The sequence below is a fragment of the Grammomys surdaster genome, unplaced genomic scaffold (genome assembly GCF_004785775.1).
Source record: "Grammomys surdaster isolate TR1022 unplaced genomic scaffold, NIH_TR_1.0 356, whole genome shotgun sequence".
Classification (NCBI taxonomy): Eukaryota; Metazoa; Chordata; class Mammalia; order Rodentia; family Muridae; genus Grammomys; species Grammomys surdaster.
Window position 1 is genome coordinate 153,344 of NW_021604775.1, and position 16,059 is coordinate 169,402.

At 38.8% G+C, this 16,059-nt stretch overlaps 1 protein-coding gene across 1 annotated transcript in view; it reads left to right on the plus strand.

Moving 5' to 3' along the window:
* The window catches only part of LOC114631297 (solute carrier family 22 member 27-like), a 41,295-nt gene that overhangs the window by 20,510 nt on the left and 4,726 nt on the right, over window positions 1–16,059 (plus strand). Inside the window, exon 3 of the mRNA XM_028779592.1 lies at window positions 930–1,053. Within this exon, the coding sequence (XP_028635425.1) occupies window positions 930–1,053 (124 nt within the window). The remainder of the gene's footprint in view (window positions 1–929; window positions 1,054–16,059) is intronic.

Sequence of the window (16,059 nt, forward strand, 5' to 3'; positions counted from 1 at the left end):
CAGAGAGCAGGGGGAAACAGGCAAAGATACAGAGAATGGCGATCTGTCTATAGTCTGATCAAATCACAAAGTTTACTTTTTCAACACAGGTTATATACACAAAAAGGCAGGATGTGGGGAAAGGGATGACTTAGGAGTGTAGGTGTTCAGGAGGAGTAGAGATACCTTCCAGAACAAAGTGTCAGCTGGGTGAAGGTTTAGAGAAGAGATCACTATGACTCCGCCTATGATTCACTTGTCCTTATCTAACTTGGTACTATCCACCAAGGCCTATGACAAGGTCTGTGACTACTTAGGCTTGGCAACTTTTCACCAAAGCTGCTTGTTTACAATAGCTTCTATACACCTGTTTCAGTGTTTTTCCACAGAGACCCAAGACTTTGTGTTAGCAGGCATGTATGTCAGGCCTATTGCTGATTTTAGGCCTTCAGTGTATAAGCAGGGCTGCCCCTGACACTGGTACAAAGTGGAATGGTCCATTGCCACTGGCCTTGAAGGAGTTCCTGGGTCCTCATGGATCAAAAAATACTCCCTGTTTGGGGGATATCTTGGCTTACTTACCTACACTACTGGGCATCTTAGAGCTCCTAGGAGTCCAGCCTCCTCTGAGTTTTTGGGGGATTGGGTGCACAGCTGGCACCCTACGACTGCTCCAGGCACAGGCACAGGCACAGACTGGAAGGGCTCTAATTTTATTAATTTAATGTGTGAATGCTATGCTATATATACATCTACAGGACAGAAGAGGGCATCAGATCTCTTTATAAATGGTTGTGAGCAACCATGTGTATGCTGGTAATTGAACTCGGGTCCTCTGGAAGAACAACTAGTGCTTTTAACTTCTGACCATCTCACCAGTCCCGTGGTTAAATTTTATATGGAAAATGAGAGACCAAATTCATTTCTAAATCCAAAATCTTCCTTAACAGGTGGCTGTCAGAGTCAGCTCGGTGGCTGATTGTGACCAACAAACCCCAGAAAGCCACAAAGGAACTTAGAAAAGTTGCACACATAAATGGAATGAAAAATTCTGGAGACACGCTAACTATGGAGGTGAGCATAACAGGTGTTGTTATGATATAAAGGAAACACAAGCTAGACATGTGTATGAGTTAGTGCTCAAGATCTACTATGCTGTAACTAGATAAGGGAGATTATTTCTTTTTTCTTTTTTTTTATTGGATGATTTATTTACATTTCCTATGTTGTCCCCTTACCCCATCCCCCATCACCCCCTCGGAGCCCCCAATCCCCTCACCCCTCCTCCTTCTTCTCTGTGGATGTAACCTCTATCTACCCCCCCACTCCCACCTCCCCACCCTCAAAATTCCCACCCCCTGGGGCATCCAGCCTTCATGAGGTCAAGGTTCTCTTCTTCCACCTATGCTCAGCAGGGCCCTCCACTTTTACATATTCAGCTGAAGCCCTGGATCCCCCCCTAAGTGCTCCCAGGCTGGTGGTTTAGACCCTGGGAGCTGTGATTGGTTGGTATTGTTGCTCTCCTCATGGTGCCATAAATCCTTTCAGCTCCAATGGTCTTCACTCTAACTCCTCTATTGAGAACCCCGTGATCAGTTCAATGGCTAGTTGTGAGCATCTGCCTCTGAATATGTCTGACTCTTGAAGACCTCTGAGGAGATATCCATATCAGGCTCTTATCAATACGCACTTCCTGTCTTCCACATCAGCATCTACCTTTGGTGATTGCACATGGGATAGATACTCAGGTGGAGTGGTCTTGAGACGGCATCTCCTTCAGTTTCTGTCCCTCACTTTGTCTCCATATTTGCTCCCTTGAGTATTTTGTTGCTCCTTCTAAGAAGGACCGAATCACCCTCACTTGGTCTTCCTTCTTTATGGGCTTCATGTGGCCTGTGAGTTGCATCTTGGGCATTTCAAGGTTCGAGGCTAATATCCAATAATCAGTGAGTGAATACCATGTGTGTTATTTTGTGATTGGCTTACCTCACTCAGTATGATAATTTCTAGTTCCATCCATTTACCTAGGAACCTCTCGAATTCATTGTTTTTAATAGCTGAGTAATACTCCATTGTGTAAATATACCACATTTTTTGAATCCATTCCTCAGTTGAAGGACATCTGGGTTCTTTCCAGCTCCTGGCTATTATAAATAAGGCTGCTATGAACATAGTTGAGCATATGTCCTTGTTATATGTTCGAGCATCTTCTGGGTATATGCCTAGGAGTGGTATAGCTGGATCCTCGGGTAATGCTATGTCCAATTTTCTGAGGAACCGCCAGACTGATTTCCAAAGTGGTTGCACCATCTTGCAGTCCCACCAACAATGGAGGAGTGTTCCTCTTTCTCCACACCCTCGCCAGCATCTACTATCACCTGAGTTTTTAATCTTAGCCATTCTGACTGGTGTGAGATGGAATCTCAGGGTTGTTTTGTTTTGCATTTCCCTGACGACTAAGGATGCTGAACATTTCTTTAGATGCTTCTCGGCCATTCGAGTTTCTTCCGTTGAAAATTCTTTGTTAAGCTCTATACCCCATTTTTTAATAGGGTTATTTGGTTGTCTGGAGTCTAATTTCTTGAGTTCTTTGTATATATTGGATATTAGCCCTCTATCAGATGAAGGATTGGTAAAGATCTTTTCCCAATTTGTTGGTTGTCGTTTTGTCCTATTGACAGTGTCCTTTGCCTTACAGAAACTTTGCAATTTTATGAAGTCCCATTTGTCAATTCTCGATCTTAGAGCATATGCCATTGGAGTTCTGTTCAGGAACTTTTCCCCTGTGCCCAAGTATTCGAGGCTTTTCCCCACCTTCTCTTCTATTAGTTTCAGTGTATCTGGTTTTATGTGGAGGTCCTTTATCCACTTAGACTTGAGCTTTGTACAAGGGGATAAGAATGGATCAATTTTCATTCTTCTACATGTTGTCTTCCAGTTGAACCAGCACCATTTGTTGAAAATGCTGTCCTTTTTCCACTGGACAGTTTTAGCTCCTTTGTCAAAGATCAAGTGACCATAGGAGTGTGGGTTCATTTCTGGGTCTTCAATTCTATTCCATTGATCTTCCTGCCTGTCTCTGTACCAATACCAGGTAGTTTTTATCACTATTGCTCTGTAGTACAGCTTGAGGTCAGGGATGGTGATTCCTCCAGAAGTTCTTTTATTGTTGAGAATAGTTTTCGCTATCCTGGGTTTTTTGTTATTCCATATGAATTTGAGAATTTCCTTTTCTAACTCTGTGAAGAATTGAGTTGGGATTTTAATGGGGATTGCATTGAATCTGTAGATTGCTTTTGGCAAGATGGCCATTTTTATTATATTAATCCTGCCAATCCATGAGCATGGGAGATCTTTCCATCTTCTGAGATCTTCTTCAATTTCTTTCTTCAGAGACTTGAAGTTCTTGTCATACAGGTCTTTCACTTGCTTGGTTAGATTCACACCAAGGTATTTTATATTATTTGCAACTATTGTGAAGGGTGTCATTTCCCTAATTTCTTTTTCAGTCTGTTTATCTTTCATGTAGAGGAAGGCTACTGATTTGTTTGAGTTGATTTTATAACCAGCCACTTTGCTGAAGTTGTTTATCAGGTTTAGGAGTTCTCTGGTGGAAGTTTGGGGGTCACTTAAGTATACTATCATATCATCTGCAAATAGCGATATTTTGACTTCTTCCTTTCCTATTTGTATCCCTTTGACTTCTTTTTGCTGTCTAATTGCTCTGGCTAAGACTTCCAGTACTATATTGAATAGGTAGGGGGAGAGTGGGCAACCTTGTCTAGTCCCTGATCTTAGTGGGATTGCTTCAAGTTTCTCTCCATTTAGCTTGATGTTGGCTACTGGTTTGCTGTAAATTGCTTTTACTATGTTTAGGTAGGGGCCTTGAATTCCTGATCTTTCCAAGACTTTTATCATGAAGGGATGTTGAATTTTGTCAAATGCTTTCTCAGCATCTAGTGAGATGATCATGTGGTTTTTTTCTTTGAGTTTGTTTATATAGTGGATTACATTGATGGATTTCCGAATATTGAACCATCCCTGCATTCCTGGGATAAAACCTACTTGATCATGATGGATGATTGTTTTGATGTGGTCTTGGATTCGGTTTGCTAGAATTTTATTGAGTATTTTTGCATCGATGTTCATAAGGGAGATTGGTCTGAAGTTCTCTTTCTTTGTCGGGTCCTTGTGGGGTTTGGGTATGAGTGTAATTGTAGCTTCATAGAACGAATTGGGTAGTGTTCCTTCTGTCTCTATTTTGTGGAATAGTTTGAAGAGAATTGGTATTAGGTCTTCCTTGAAGGTCTGATAGAATTCAGCACTAAAACCATCTGGTCCTGGGCTTTTTTTAGTGGGGAGGCTTTTGATGACTGCTGCTATTTCCTGAGGGGTTATGGGACTATTTAGATGGTTTATCTGCTCCTGGTTTAACTTCGGTACCTGGTATCTGTCTAGGAAATTGTCCATTTCATCCAGGTTTTCCAGTTTTGTTGAGTATAGGCCTTTGTAGTAGGATCTGATGATTTTTTGAATTTCTTCAGTTTCTGTTGTTATGTCTCCCTTTTCAGTTCTGATTTTATTAATTTGGATACTGTCTCTGTGCCCTCTGGTTAATCTGGCTAACGGTTTACCTATCTTGTTGATTTTCTCAAAGAACCAACTCCTGGTTTTATTGATATTTTGTATTGTTCTTTCTGTTTCTATTTGGTTGATTTCAGCCCTGAGTTTGATTATTTCCTGCCTTCTACTCCTCCTGGGTGTATTTGCTTCTTTTTGTTCTAGAGCTTTTAGTTGTGCGGTCAACTTGTTAGTGTGTGCTCTTTCCAGTTTCTTTTTGTAGGCACTTAGAGCTATGAGCTTTCCTCTTAGCACTGCCTTCATGGAGTCCCACAAGTTTTGGTATGATGTGTCCTCATTTTCATTGAATTCTAAAAAGTCTGTTATTTCTTTCTTTATTTCTTCCTTGACCAAGTCATCATTGAGTAGAGAGTTGTTCAGTTTCCATGTGCACGTGGGTTTTCCATTGGTTTTGTCATTATTAAAGACCAGTCTTATTCCGTGGTGATCTGATAAGATGCAAGGGATTATTTCAATCTTTTTGTATCTGTAGAGGCTTGTTTTGTGACCAATTATATGGTCTATTTTGGAGAAGGTACCATGAGGTGCTGAGAAAAAGGTATATTCTTTTGTTTTAGGATGAAATGTTCTATAGATGTCTGTTAAGTCCATTTGGTTCACAACTTCTGTTAATTTCAAAGTGTCTCTGTTTAGTTTCTGTTTCCATGATCTGTCCATTGCTGACAGTGGGGTGTTGAAATCCCCCACTATTATTGTGTGAGGTGTAATGTGTGTTTTGAGCTTTAGTAAAGTTTCTTTTATGTATGTAGGTGCCCTTGCATTTGGAGCATAGATGTTCAGAATTGAGAGTTCACCTTGGTAGATTTTTCCTTTGATGAGTATGAAGTGTCCTTCCTTATCTTTTTTGATTAATTTTGGATGAAAGTCAATTTTATTTGATATTAGAATGGCTACTCCAGCTTGTTTCTTGGGACCATTGGCTTGAAAAATTGTTTTCCACCCTTTTATTCTGAGGTAGTGTCTGTCTTTGTCACTGAGGTGCGTTTCTTGTATGCAGGAAAATTCTGGGTCTTGTTTGTGTATCCAGTCTGATAGTCTGCATCTTTTTATTGGGGAATTGAAACCATTGATGTTAAGAGATATTAAGGAAAAATGATAGTTGCTTCCTGTTATTTTTGTTATTAGAGGTAAAGTTATGTTTGTATCTTCTTTTGGGGTTGTTGGAAGATTACTTCCTTGCTTTTTCTAGGTTGTAGTTTCCCTCCTTGTGTTGGCATTTTCCATCAATTATCCTTTGAAGTGCTGGGTTTGCGGGAAGATATTGTGCAAATTTGGTTTTGTCATGGAATATCTTGGTTTCACCATCTATAGTGATTGAGAGTTTTGCTGGGTATAGTAATCTGGGCTGGCAATTGTGTTCTCTTAGGGTCTGTATGATGTCAGTCCAGGCTCTTCTGGCTTTTATAGTCTCTGGTGAGAAGTCTGGTGTAATTCTTATAGGTCTGCCTTTATATGTTACTTGACCTTTTTCCCTTTCTGCTTTTAGTATTTTTTCTTTGTTTTGTGCATCTGATATTTTGATTATTATGTGACGGGAGGTATTTCTTTTCTGGTCTAGTCTATTTGGTGTTGTGTAGGCTTCTTATATGTTTATGGGCATCTTGTTCTTTAGGTTAGGGAAGTTTTCCTCAATGATTTTGTTGAAGATATTTACTGGCCCTTTAAGTTGGGAATCTTCATTCTCATCTATACCTATTATCCTTAGGTTTGGTCTTCTCATTGTGTCCTGGATTTCCTGGATGTTTTGAGTTAGGAGTTTTTTTGCATTTTGCATTTTCTTTGACAACTGTGTCAATATTTTCCACCGTATCTTCTGCATTTGAGATTCTCTCTTCTATCTCTTGTATTCGGTTGGTGATGCTTGCGTCTGTGACTCCTGATCTCTTTCTTAGGTTTTCTATTTCCATGGTTGTCTCCCTTTGAACTTTCTTTATTGTTTCTATTTCTAGTTTCAGATCCTGAATGTTTTTGTTTAATTCCTTCTTTGTGTTTTCTTCCATTTCTTTAAGGGATTTCTGTGATTCCTCTTTAAGGGCTTCTATCTGTTTACTTGTACTCTCCTGTATTTCTTTAAGGGAGTTACTTAATTCCTTCTTATAATCCTCTATCATCATCATGAGAAGTGATTTTAATTCTGAATCCTGCTTTTCAGGTGTGATGGGGTGTTCAGGGCTTGCTATATTGGGAGAACTGGGCACTGATGATGCCAAGAAACTTTCGTTTCCGTTGCTTATGTTCTTGCGCTTGCCTTTCACCATCTGGTTAACTCTAGTGGTACCTGCCCTCACTGTGTAAAACTGGAGTCTGTATTTCCAGTTATCTTGCTTATTGCAGAGCTCCTCAGAGTCCAGAGGTCTCTGTGGTCTTATGCTCCTAATCTCCTGGGTGGAAGAACTCCTGGGACTCAGGCCACCTCTTGGATCTGGAAATCCTTCTGCTCTGAGTGCAGTGGGTCCTTGATGACTCAGGATTCAGTTTCTCCACAGGACAGAAGTAGACCAACTCTGTGTCTCCTCCAGCCCAAAGTACCAGGCAAGGGCGGAAGGTAAGTGGAATTCCAGAGGGGCGGGGTTTGGGTAGCTGCTGTGCCCTGAATGTCCCTGGCTCCCAGATGTATCTCTGGGGCTTAGGGAGTGAGATGGATTTCTTACCAGCTGCTCTGAGTGCAGTGGCTCCTGGATGACTCAGGATTCAGTTTCTCAACAGGACAGGAGCAGACCGACTCTGTGTCTGCTCCAGCCCAGAGGACCAGGCAGGGGCGGAAGGGAAGTGGAATTCCGGAGGGGCGGGGTTTGGGTAGCTGCTGTGCCCTGGATGTCCCTGGCTCCCCGATGTATCTCTGGGTTTTAGGGAGTGAGATGGAGTTCTTACCAGCTTCTCTGAGTGCAGTGGCTCCTGGATGACTCGGGATTCAGTTTCTCAACAGGACAGGAGCAGACCGACTCTGTGTCTGCTCCAGCCTAGAGGACCAGGCAGGGGCGGAAGGGGGGAGATTTTTTCTAATGACAATATATGCACTGATATTTTCCTTCCTTTGTTAATTATAATATTCTTTTTTATGAGAAAAAATATTTTATTAATTATATTATTTATTTACATTTCAAATAATTTTCCCAAAGCAATCACCCCTCCTCTTTGCCTTAAGTTTTTACTTTTTAAAAAAATTATTATTCTTTAATCTTTCTTTACAATCCAGTGATTGTTCTCCTCAGGTTAATTCTCCAACAGTTTCTCTTTCCATTCCTCTTTCCCTGGCTCCAAGAGGATGTACCCACCTCCACACACCCACCTCACCAGACCTCCCCCTCCCTGGGGCCTCAAGTCTCTCAAGGGTTAGGTGCATCTTCTCTCATTGAGGCAATACTAGGCAGTCATTTGCAGTATATGTGTCAGGGACTTAACATCTGCTCATGTATATATCCCTATTGGTGGCTCAGTGTCTGAGAGATCTGAGGGGTCCAGGTTAGTTGAGACTGCTGGTTTTTCTATGATATTATTCTCCTCCATAGCTTCTTTCAGTTTTCCCCTAATTCAAACACAGGGGTCCCCAGCTTCTGTCCTTCAGTTGGATGTACGTATATACATCTAACTCTTTCAGCTGCTTCTTGGCTGTATCAGAGGGCACCCATCTAGTCACCTGTCTCCTAATTGTATGCACACTACAGAATCATTAATAGTTTAAGGCCTTGGAGCCTCCCTTTGAGATGGATTCAAAGTTGAGCCTGTGGCTGTATACGGAGAGTGGGCATCCTTGTTTTCCTCCAATTTTTGTAAAAGTGCTTCAAATATGTGTCCACTTAATTTTATATTGGCTGTTGGTTTGCTGTATATTGCCTTTATTATTTCTAGGTATGGGCCTTGAATCCTCAACCCTCCAATACTTTTACATGAAGAGGTGTTGTATTTTGTCAAATGCTTTTTCTGCAGATAAGTAGATGATCCTGTGATTTTTTTTCTTTGAGTTTATTTTACAGTGGATTAAGGTCATGGATTTTTATATATTGAAGTAAATTTGTATCCCTGGTATGAAGCCTACTTGATCATGTTGAATGATGGTTTTGATGTGTTCTTGGATTCAGTTTACAAGAATTGTATTGAGTGTTACTGCGTTAATATTCATAAGTGTGATTGGTCTGAGTTCTCTTTTATGGGTGGGTTCTTGTGTGGTTCTGGTATCAGAATAATTGTGGTTTCATAGAATGAATTAGGTAGTGTTCCTTCTGTTTCTATTTTATGGAATAGTCTGAAGAATATTTGGAGTCAGGTTTTTTAGAAGGTCTGGTATAATTCAGCATTAAGTCCATCTGGTCTTGGGTCTTTTTTCGTTGGGAGGTTTTTAATGACTTCTTTTATTCCCTTATGTGATATGGTCCTACTTAGATAGTTTTCCTGAACTTGATGTAACTTTGATATTTGGTAATGGTGCTGAGTACACTGGGCTCCCAGCAGCAGTCATGGCACTTTAGGTGGGGGAAGTTCTTACCACCTGCTCTTAGTTCAGTGGATCTTCTGGAATGGCTCAGGCTATGGTGTCTTCAGATAAACAGAGTAGCTAGCAGTCTGCCCCAGCAGAAAAGACTGGGCAGAAGGGTACATTGCTTTTCTGATCTCTCTAATACTTTTAAAATTAAAGTTTTTTTTTTTTGTCAAAAGATTTTTTCAGCATCTAATGGGATGATCCTGTGTTTTTGTTTCTGTGAGTTTGTTTATATAGTGTAGTATGTTAATGGATTTTTGTATATTGAAGCAATCTTACATTCCTGGGATGAAGCCTACTTTATTGTGGTGAATGACAATTTTGATGTGTTCTTCTACTTGGTTTGTGAGAATTTTATTGAATATTTTTCCTTCTATATTTATAAGAGAAATTGGTCTGATACTCATTTTTTTGGGGGGGGGTTGTGTCTTGTGTGGTTTAGGTATCAGACTAATTGTGGCTTCATAGAATGAGTTAGGTAGTTTTCTTTCTGTTTATATTTTATGGAATAGTTTGAGAAATATTGATATCATGTTCCTTTGAAGATTTGGTGGAATTATGTACTAAAACCAACTGGCCTTGGCTTTTTATTGGTTGGGAGGATTTTAATGACTTTATCTGTTTCCTTAGGGGATAAAAACTAGTTTAGAAAGCTTAACTGCTCTTAGATTAACTATGGCATATGGTATCTGTCTAGAAAATCATCGATTTCATCTAGATTTTTCAGTTTTTCTGAGGCTAGGTATGTGTAGTAGAATATGCTATTTTGAATTTCCTCAGTTCCTATTGTTATGTCTACCTTTTCACTTCTGATTTTGTTAATTTTGATACTGCCTCTGTGTCCTTCAGGTAGTTTTGCTAGGCGTTTTTCTATCTTGTTGATTTTCTCAAAGAAAGAGCTTTTTGTTTTGTTGATTCTCTGTATCCTTCTCTTTGTTTATATTTGGATGATTTTGACACTGAGTTTGAGCATTTCCTGCTGTCTGCTTTTCTTGGGTGTTTGCTTCTTTTTGTTCTAGAGATCTCTGTTATATTGCTAGTGTAGGATCTCTCCAATTTATTCACCAGGTCCCTTAGTGCTGTTATTTGTTTTCCTCTTAACACTGCTTTTATTGTGTCCCATGAGTTAGGGTATGCTTTGTCATCTCTTTCATGGAATTCTAGGAAGTCTTTAATTTCTTTATTTCTTCCCTGATAAAGTTACCATTGATTAGAGAGTTATTCAGTTTTCATGGGCCTGTAGATATTCTGTTGTTTTTGTTGTTATTGAAGTCTAGCCTTAGACCATGGTGACCTAATAGGCTACATAGCATTAATTCAAGCTTCTTTTATCTGTTGAGGCTTGTTTTGTGACTGATTATAAGGTCTACTTTGTAGAGGTACCATGATGTATTTTTAAAAAACTGGTATATTCTTTTGTTTTAGGGTAAAATTTTCAGTATGGATTTGTTTAATCCACTTAATTCTTATCTTAACTTCTTTCAGTTTCACATTGTCTCTGTTTAGTTTCTGTTTCCATGATTTGTCTATTAGTTAGAGTGGGGTATTTATGCCTCTCAGAATTATTGTATAGGGTTCAATTTGTATTTTGAATTTTAGTAAGTTTCTTTTATGAACGTGGATGCTCATGCATTTGGGGCATAGACGTTCAGAACTGAGATTATCCTATGATTATCCTTTCCTTTGATGAATATGAAGTATCCATCCTTATCTATTTTGATAACTTTTGGTTGAAGATCTGTTTTATTGGCTATTAGGATGACAACTCCAGCTTGTTTCTTGGGACCATTTGCTTGGCAGCCATTTTTGTAGCCTTTTATTCTTAGGTAGTGTCTATCTTTGTTTTTGATGTGGGTTTCTTATATGCAGCAAAATGCTCAATCCCATTTGAGTATCCAGTCTGTTGGCTTATGTCTTTTATTGGAGAATTGAGTCTGTTTATATTAAGAGATATTAAAGATTTTTGTTAGTTCTTGTTTTGTTTGTTCTTGTAGGTGGCATTATATGCACGTGATTTTCCTTTTCGCTTTGTTGTGAGATGATTAATATCTTGTGTTTTCTTTGGTGAAGGTACCCTCTTGTGTTGGAGTTTTCCTTGAAGAATACACTGTAGGGCTGATTGGCAGACAGATACTGTTTAAATTTTGTTTTGTCCTGGAATATTTGATTTTTCCATCTGTGTTGATTGAGTGGTTTGCTGGGTGTAATAGCCTTTGATAGAATGTGTGTTCTCTTAGGGTTTGCATGATATCTGTCCAGGCTTTTCTATCTTTTTGTGTCTCTTTGAGAATCTGGTTTAATTCTGATAGGTCTACATTTATATGTTTCTTGGCTTTTTTTCCCTTATAGCTTTTAATACTCTTCCTTTGTTCTGTGTATTTAATGTTTTAGTTATTATGTGATAACAGGATTTCTTTTCCACAACTTATTTGTACATTCATGGCCATCTGTTTATGTAGGTTGGGAAAGTTTTCTAATGATTTTGTTGAAGACGTTTTCAGGATCTTTGAACTGGAAATATTTACTCTGTTCTATTACTATTATTCTTACTTTTGATGTTTACATTGTGCCCTGGATTTCCTGAATGTTTGAGTTAGGAGTTTTTTTTTATGTTTTACATTTTCTTTGACTGTTGTGTCAATATCTTCCAACATATCTCCTACACCTGAGATTCTATCTTGCATCTCTTGTATTCTGTCAGTGATACATCTTTTGTGTCAGTTTTTGACCTCTTTCCTAGGTTTTCTGTTTTAAGAGTTGCCTCCATATGTGTTTTCTTTACTGTTTCTACTTTGACTTTTAGGTCTTGTACTGCTTTGTTTAGCTCCGTCACCTGTTTGAGTGTTTTACTGTACTTCTTTAAGGGATACACTTGTTTCTTCTGTAAGGGCGTCTACCTTTTTTCCTGTGTTTTATTGTATTTCATTCATTGAGCTATTTATATCCTCCTTGAAGAACTCTATTATCTTCATGAGATAGGATTTTAGGTCAGCTTCTTCATTTTTAGATGTGTTGACGTTTCCAGGGCATGCAGTGGTAGGTGAACTGAGTTGCCAAATTATATTGGCTTCTGTTGTTTATGATCTTATGCTTTCCTCTTACCATCTTCTTATATCTGGTGTTATCTGGCATGGGTACCTCTCTCTGGAGCCTCCCTCCTGTGTCTCTGGGTTGCTGCAGGTCTTCTGGTAGGACTGTTGCCTGGCTGCTGCATATTTCCTGGGAAGACAGATGGCATATACTGATAAGTGCATGTTAGCCAAAAAGAAGCTCAGAATTCCCATGATACAAAAAACAGATTATGTGAAACCCAAGAGGAAAGAAGATCACAGCAAAGTGTGGATGCTACAGTCATTCTCAGAATGGGAAAGAAAATAATCTCCAGGAATCAGAGTGAGAGAGGGACTTGGGCGGGAGAAAGGAAGGAGCATTAAGAAGGGGCCAGCCTTTTTAGATATGGGAGGAGATGGCAGAGAAATACTGAGGGTCAGGATTTTTGAAAGTAGGTATGCAGCAGTTCGGGAGGAAGAATTGGGGGTTGTCACCCAAAAGTCCCAGAAGCCAGAGATGCAAGTGGTTTCCAGGTCCCAACAGGGAGGACATTAACTGAAATACCCAACAAAGGGCAGATAGAACCTGTAGAGACTATATAAAGTGAACAGGCATGGCACTTAATGGAGGGATGGGGCCAACTACTAACCTCAGAAATATTAATCCAGAATTCCTCCTGTCAAAAGGAAATGCAAGGATATTGTAGATGCATAAAACTTGGGGTATCTATTGCAAAACATTGCATTCATGAAGTATAGATCTCTCAAAATAAAAGTTATTTGATGTCTAGACAATATAGCTTGAGAGATAGGCTCCCTAAGCCATGAAAACTTAGGTTCTATTATACACTAAAACTAAAAATGTGAAACTTGTGCTGGATAGTCTTATGGCACCATGACACACAAACAAGAAGTATCTGAAAGGAGGGAAGCTTACTAGAAAAAAATGCTTCCATCAGATCTAGCTGTAAGCATTTTTTAAATTAGTTATTGATTGGACAAGGGTTCAAACCATAGTGGGTATTTCTGTTCCTGTACTGATGGTCCTGATTTATATAAAAAAGCAAGATGAACAAGCCATGGGAAGCAAGCCAGTATGGAGCACTCCTCCATGGACTCTGCATCAGTGTCTGCCTCCAGGTTCCTGCTCTGTTTGGTTTCCTGACCTGGTTGCTCTGGGTGATGAACAGCAATGTGGGAGTTTATGCTTGATAAGTAATTTCCTCCTCAATTTGATTTTTTCTCAGTGTTTTGTTGCAACAATAGAAGCTCTAATTAAGACAAACTGATGTGCGTGATAAACCTGAGCCTGTCTGGGGGAAAATTATTGAAGGACTTTTGAAATTTTGTCTAGAAAATCCATTCAGTTTTGACAGTGGACTGTATTATAAAAGTATAGAAGAAAAAAATGTTGAGAGAAGTACCTAAGAATCAAGTCTAACTTGTGAGATTTCAGAAAGAAGTTAAGTCTTTCCCAGTCTTTTTTTGTGAATGATCTGTGGTTCTAGTAATCTGGTGCTGAAAAATTTAGCACTGATTAAGAAGAGACCAGCATCATGAAAGTGAAAAAATCTGGTATTTGTTTTCTGATGCTCAGCACACAGAAGCTGTGGTCCAGAAATGACAAAGATTGTACCTGATTCTGACCACTGAGATTGTAGTGTATGAATCACCCAGGTAGTTCTGGTTTTGAAGACATGAAGGAAGTCATGGAAAGTGGCTGAAGATTGGTACCATGTAAGGGTAAGGGAGGCTATTGGTGAAGGTACAACCTCAGTGACAATTAAAGGCCCAGGACTGAGGCAGTCATGTAGACAACTTAAGGCTTAGCACTGTCAGAGGCTATTGCTAAATGTGTGGCCCAACTGATAGAGAAGACCCCAGGATTCTGGATGTCAGTACCATGGGATGACTAATAAAACAGCAGCAGCCCTATAGTGGACCCAGCTCAAGTCTAGAAGACAAACTCTGTGTGTGCTTTATAGGGCAGATCAGGAAAGGTGACTCAAGTTTCCTAAAGGAGCCCAGATGATCATGAGTGAATCAAAGATAGTTGGACATTAAGCTGTTGTTGGATTTGGGTTTGCTTCATTCAGACTGTGCTTCTTTCTTCCCTGTCAGTGTTATAAAGTATTTTAATTCTTATGGGAACTGATAGCTGAAAGAAAAAACTTTTAAAGATAATTTTGCATCTTTAGAGAGATTGGATAGTTTAAAGAGACTGAAATTTTTTAAGGAAAATATTCTAAGAATTTGCTGAAGGTTTAAAATGAAAGGTACACATAGGCTACATATTCAGAAAGTTTCTACAATGCAACATTAAAGTGACCAGAATTATCTCCAAAGGAAAAAAATCCCTAAACAGTATAATAATCACATTGATTACTTGTGTACAATTTTTTACTTTATGTACAAGATATGGAATGCTATACAGATAACTGTTTTTGTTTCTAGGACAGCATGATGTTGAATTACAAATGCTAAAACAATAATGTAACATATTCAATACATTATATCATACTGTCATAACAGTAATATTCAACTCATAAATGACATCAACATACAATCAGCACAGGTCATTATATAGGCAAACTTTTAAATTCTTTGTCTTTAGGAATCATAGAAAAGGAAGACCCTGTTGCCACTGTTGATGAGCACATGGGAGCTTAATGCAGAAAAACAAGATGTCAGAAGGGCAGGTGTGTTCACTACCCATGGCCACAGTTTTTCAGCAGGAATCATCCAGATTGTCAAATTAAAGTATACAAAATAGAAGGCAGTATCAAAACTCAGAGGAATTAGAATGATTCATATGGCTCTGACTTCTTGGGAACCATTAGAAGAAATAGTATCTATGAATGTGTTGGACTCTGTTCTGGTGTGTCTTTGAAGCACAATGGCCATAAATTTACTGGACAAGACCAATGGAATCAAACTTATCATGTCAGGGAAAAGGTAGAAGAGCGTATATTATGAGGAACATATACCTAACACTGTCCAGGATTAATACACATAGTTGCTTTCTACCTTTAGATTTTTCCCATTCAATATAACATTCATTACAAATGGAAGAAACAAATTCATCAGGAGATTTAGGAACCAGGTTAAGAGACATCAGTAATAGATAACATTACAGGGATTTTCCCAAAAGATATCTATTCTGCATCTCATTTTTTTCTGTTAACCTGTCTGGTTGTTTGTTCTCCCCTTCCATCTCTACTTTCTCTGTGGCTGTCCAGTCCAAAAGTTCTCTATTCTCTGTAATACAAAGACTATATCACTATATTATATTACTATACCACACAGAATTAAATACTGACACTTTAATGAGATTGACTTAAAATCCCACTTTGTCAGTACAAAAACTTCATGTATCTGGTACTTACTATTCTTTTTCATTGCTTTCACAATACCACAACAAAAATTACTGGTAAAAGGTAAAACTGTCAGTTTGGGTCACAAATTCAAGGTTCATTCAATCATAGTAGACAGAATATGCCAGCACTTGGGGAGTTTGGTGTTTGTGTCATCGGATTCTCACAGCATGGAAGACTTGACTTTCATTGAGTTTCAGACCACAACTGACCTATTTGACATGAAGAACCTACCTCCTGGTAATATTTCAGAGGGCGATAACCAGCATTCTGAAGTGAACCTAGGAGATGTAAATCTTAATTTCATTCTCAACTAAATTATAGGCATCATGAAGACACTGTGTCATGTTTTGTTTAAGAAGCATGAGTTATAAATTAAAATAAAGAATGTCTGCCAAGAATTATTTTTTCAGAGGCATTTTCAGTCATTATGAACCAGTCAAAGGCAAAGCTCATTTACATTAGCATTTAACCTCAATGGTCTATGTGAAAATTCAGATCCTGAGTTAAATAACTCCTCAGTTGTTTTTCTTCCTAA